At 59.1% G+C, this 4,965-nt stretch overlaps 1 protein-coding gene across 2 annotated transcripts in view; it reads right to left on the bottom strand.

Annotated features, from left to right (window-relative positions):
• Nucleotides 1-3,711, bottom strand: part of LOC114038301 (cytochrome P450 2F2-like) — a 10,995-nt gene extending 7,284 nt beyond the window's left edge. The window contains exons 1-3 of one of the 2 annotated variants that reach the window (XM_027855572.1): nucleotides 3,538-3,711; nucleotides 1,517-1,679; nucleotides 772-921 (exon numbers count right to left, since the gene is read on the bottom strand). In XM_027855572.1, coding sequence (XP_027711373.1) covers nucleotides 772-921; nucleotides 1,517-1,679; nucleotides 3,538-3,702 — 478 coding nt within the window. In that variant the 5' untranslated portion in view covers nucleotides 3,703-3,711. Of the gene's footprint in view, nucleotides 1-771; nucleotides 922-1,516; nucleotides 1,680-2,149; nucleotides 2,401-3,537 lie in introns of those variants that run through there. The other variant, XM_027855573.1, reaches the window with a different exon arrangement.
• Nucleotides 3,712-4,965: the final 1,254 nt, after the last annotated feature.

Here is a 4,965-nt window from a genome sequence, read left to right as displayed (position 1 = left end):
TCTCTGGATGTCTCTGCCCTTCCTTTCCCAGTCTGTGTCTCTGGCCCCACCCCTGCATCTCTCCCTTTCTCTATGTCTGGATGTCTCTGCCCTTCCTTTCCCAGTCTGTGTCTCTGCTCCCACCCCTGTGTCTCTTTTTTTCTCTATCTCTGGGTGTCTCTGTCCCAATGTTTCTCTGCTTCTCTCCAACCATGACTGTCTTCATCCTCTCTTGCCTCCAGACTCCATCTTTGCCCCCAGTGTCCTTTAGTGTCTCTGTCTCACTGTGAATCTATCTTTCTGCGATGCCCCCTATCTGTCTGCATCCCCAGGCCGGCCCCAATCTGCCTTGTGCCTTTGCCCCCATGGTCCCTGTTCCTTCCCCTGCCTGGAGGGGGAGGCAGACCCCTAGCTTTGGTGTCTTTGCTCCCCGGCGCTCTTCCCTTTCTCTGTCTTTCAGCGTCTCTGTCCCCTCCTCCAGTTTCTCCGGGAGGTTGTCACCAGCGTCTCCCTGTCCTTGTTTCGGGGTGTTTCCCCCCCCCCCCCCCCCCCCCCCCCCCACGGCCCTTTGGTGTCTTCGCTAGGGGTGTCTCTTTCTGTCTTTCTGAGCGTCTCTGTCCCTCTCGGTACCCCCGGGCCGTCCCTGCGCCCTGCCCCCAGCGCTCGCTGTCCCTCGGTGCGGCCGTTTCCCAGCCCGCCCTCAACACTCTAACTCTCCCCCCGCCCGCCCCCCGCCCCCCGCCGGCCTCTCCCGGCTCTGGTCCGGGCCAGGGGCGGGCCGGGGGCCCGCACCGCGGTTTTGGCCGAGTTCTTTGCAGAGGGCGGCCGCTTCTTCCTGAATCCGCTCCTCTATGCTTCGCGTCCCCAGCCCCATGTCCTTCAGGGCGCCCATCGTGAAGGTTCGAAGCGTATGCCATCGGGGGCCGTTGGAGAAAGCGATCCCTGCACACGGGGACACACACATGCCGAGAGACATGGGGGATTGGGAGACGAGGACGAGGGGACGACGACGGCGACAACGACGACTGGGGGCCAGGGGTCTGCTTTGGCCCTAAGGCCCCAGGCGACGCTTAGCAGGAGGTGCAGCACGCGGGACACAGATATGACGAACAGGGGGAGCAGGGGGAGCAGGGGGGACAGACGGAGTAGGAGGAGCAGATGGAGGAGGCGATGGAGAGGCGGGGGAAGAGGGAGCAAGTCAGGCGGGGGAAGGGGCAGCGGGGCAGGCAGAGAGGGGAGCAGGACACCCGGGAGCACAGGGGGCGACGGCGGCGGGGGAGGCACAGGGAGATCGGCGGGGGCAGGCACAGCGGGTAGACACACGAGGACAGAGAGTAGCGGGGGTAACAGCGGTACGAGCAGGGGTACACACAGTCATAGGAACACAGGGGGGAGCAGAGAGACATGAGGAAAGGACGCTGGGGGCACAGACGGGAGCAGAGACACGAGGAGTGGAGAGACAGATACGAACGGACGGACACACGAGGGGTGAAGGCCCCCCCCCCCCCTCCCCCCCCCCCCTTGCTCGCCCCCCCACCGTTGCCCCGGGTGAAACGCTCGAACGTGGGCATGGCCCCGCGACCGCTGAAGGCATCCCCCTGCAGCAGAAGCGCCTCCCGCAGCGCTGCCGAGCCGCTCAGCACCACCGCCGGCCGCGGGCCCAGGTGCACGGTGAACACGGGCCCGTAGCGGCGGCTCAGCTGCGGGGCGGAGGGCAGGGAAAGGGAGCGAGGTGAGGGGTGCTTCGGCGGGCCCCCAGGACGCCCCTAGCCGATGGCTTCGGGGATCCAGGCCCCGCACGGCCTGAGCGCTGAGCGCTCGCTCCGCCTCCGGATGCAACCTAGACCCATGAACCCCGATAACTGGGACACTGGGATGCTGGACACCCCCAGCTGAGGGGATGCAGGCACCCCACATCCTGAGCACTGAGTGCTCACTCCACCTCCAGATGCAACCCAGACCCATGAACCCTGATAACTGAGACACTGGGATGCTGGACCCCCCCCAGCTGAGGGAATGCAGGCACCCCACATCCTGAGCACTGAGTGCTCACTCCACCTCCAGATGCAACCCAGACCCATGAACCCTGATAACTGGAACACTGGGATGCTGCCCCCCCCAGCTGAGGGGATGCAGGCACCCCACACCCTGACCAATGGGAACTAAGCACCTCACTCCACCACATCCTTGCAGTCCAGACCCGTGAACCCCAAGAGCTCCAGCTACAACTCCCTGGGATCCTGGACCCCCCAACTGAGGGGATCCAGGCACCCCACATCCTGACCAATGGGAGCCAGGCATCCCACCTCTGTAATCTAGCATCTGGGGTCCCCATTCTTTGCAGTCCAGCTGAGACCTGTCCCTGAGTCCTGAGACCACAACCCCCTACTTCCTGGGATGTTGGAGTCCTGGGCGTCCCACTTTCAACCTGGAGACTCAAGCATCTTGGTGCGTGAGTGTACTCCCCTCCCCCCTCCCATTACCCTCTGCCATTTAGCCTCTGAGTCCTGAGATCCCAGTATCTGGGACCCCAGCCCCCAGTTCTCAGCCCCTGGGACACTAACAGGAGTCTCCTAGCCCAGTCCTTGTTCTTCCCTTTCCCCCACCTCCAGCCAATTCTCTTCTTCTGGGGCACTGGAATCTGGATATGCTAGCCCCTGCTCTCCCCCTCCCTCAGTACTTGCCCCATTACCCCTTTAGATGCACACTCTTCCCTCATTGCCTCCAGGAAGCCAACCTCTAACCCCTGAAACCTCAGTGTCTAGTGCTCCCAGCTCCCTTCCACTCTGGCCTCTGGGGCCCTGTCCCTTTAAAACCCTTTCTTTCCCCACTCTACTCTGTAAGGACAAGGATGTCCTGACTGCCCAGTCAACATGAATTTATTACGTCCCTCCTGTGGACCAGGCATTGTACTAGAAGTCAGGGAGACAGAAAAAGATTACATTTCGTTGGAATCCCAGTCCCAGTTCATATGGCATCCCAGCATCCCAGTCTCCCAGTTCCTCACCCCTTTGACCCGTGTCCAGGACCCAGAATTGCAGTCTGGAAGAGCAGATAGGAGCTTCTCCAATAACCTCATCTTACAGTTGAGGAAACAGACCCAAAGAATGAAAGGGAGGTGAGGTGCCAAGGTGAGGAAGGTAATGGGCAGAACCAGGTCTTAAATCCAATGGGATACAGTGGAAAAAATATTCAAAGACTTGGATTTGCCTCTGCTACCTTTGTATAGACTCCGGACAAGTCTCTTCACCTACCTGGGCCTCAATTTCTCCAGCTGTCAAAAAGGGGGAGATTGGACACTAGATAACTCAAAGGTCTCTTCTAGCTCTAAGGTCTTAGGATTCTGCCTCCAAGTCCATTTCTTTGCCCCCACAGCGCCCCCGCCCTCTGGGGCTCCGGGATGGCTTGGCCTTGTCCCCCACCATGTCTCTGTCTCTGTTTCTCCAACCTTTAGGGTGTCTCTGTTCCAGTGAGCTTTGCCATCAGCACCCCAGCATGTGGGCCTCCCAGCCCCCAGCCCCAGGACTGAGCACCCACTTCACCTCCACCTCCTCCCACCTCCATGAGGCGCTGGTCCATTTTGGAAGAGCCGAGCTGTAACAGGTTCCCAAGTAGCGGTAGTGGTGTGGGGCCAGGGGGCAGCTTGCCCCGGGACCCCTGAGAGCTCCTGGCCCGGAGGGCCAGAGTCAACAGTAAGAGACCAAGTAAGAGAACTAGTAACATTTCGAGACCTGAACCCCAAAGTGTGTGTCGGATGCAGCGTGTTTGTGCCTTATAAGGTCCCTCCCTGCCCAGCCCCCTGGCAGCGGACACTGGAGCCTCTGAGGGAGGCCTCTAGCCCAGCCCCTTTGAGCCTGGCCCCTGCTGTGGCGGAGCCCACCCCTCCGAGGCCGGTCCGTGCTCTGGGGGAGCCAGGCCCTTCTGGACTCAGTCCCTAATCTCTGTGACAACCAGTTCTATCTACCCTTGACTGTGCTGGGAGTCCTGCCCTGAGTCTCTCCTGGGCTTGATCTCTGGCAGAGACAAGGAGTTAGGTTGGGTGTTGAGGAGGGAGGTCTAGAACACCTCCATCCGTCTTTCTGGTGGAGGCCCTGGCCTGTGGGAGGACAGCTGGAATGAGGAGCAGGTACTCCTGCTCATTCCTCCTCACCTTAATCTCTGGGGTCCTGGCCCCACTCACTCTGCCTGAACTGGGGGAGGCTGGGAAGGCCAGGGAGAAGTCAAATGTCAGCTTTTCTCTGTGATCTCTTCTAGAACTATCAGGCTTATCTGGGAAACTGAGGTAGAAAGGGGCAGGGACTGAAGGTGACACAGGGAGTCAGGACAGGGCCCAGGCTACATACAGCCTGCTGTTTCCTAGCTCCTGGCCAAGCCGGTTCTTATTATATACTTGGGTTTTGTTTTTTCGGGGGGGAGTAGGCAATTAGGGTTAAGTGACTTGCCCAGACTCACACAACTGTTAAAAGTGTCTCAGGCTGGATTTGAACTCAGGTTCTCCTGACTGTAAGGCCGGTGCTCTATTTATGTACCACCTACCTGCCCCGACTCAGAGGATTCTTTACCACATCCCCCCAGCCCCACACCTCTGTCTCTGCAGCTCTATCACTATCTGCTTCTTCGAAGAAATGTCTCTCCCAACATTTCTATCTGCTTCTCATATTTTTGTTTCTGTCTCTCCCTTCTACTGTCTCTTTGCCTTTCTCTCTGCCCGGCTTTGAGTCTCTTTCTTTACCAGTGTCCGCCTCTCTAGGCTTTTGCCTTTGCACATCTTTCTTGGTTTCTCTGGGGATGATTGCCTGGAGGCAGCTTCTCCACTCATGGTGTTGCTGGAGGTGTCTTTCCTGGTTCAGGAGGCAGGATTCAGCCTGTCTTTCCATGGTCCCTGAGCAATGTCAGAACTGGGGTGTCTTTTAGCACATCCTCCTTGACCTTGTTCTTCTTCTATGCTCCCAATGCTCCCTATGCTTCTATGCTCACAATGCCCCG

The sequence above is a fragment of the Vombatus ursinus genome, unplaced genomic scaffold, assembly GCF_900497805.2.
Source record: "Vombatus ursinus unplaced genomic scaffold, bare-nosed wombat genome assembly UNPS02010822.1, whole genome shotgun sequence".
Classification (NCBI taxonomy): domain Eukaryota; kingdom Metazoa; phylum Chordata; class Mammalia; order Diprotodontia; family Vombatidae; genus Vombatus; species Vombatus ursinus.
Note: the sequence above shows the minus strand (reverse complement) of the source record. Positions and strands in the feature narration are given on the sequence as shown.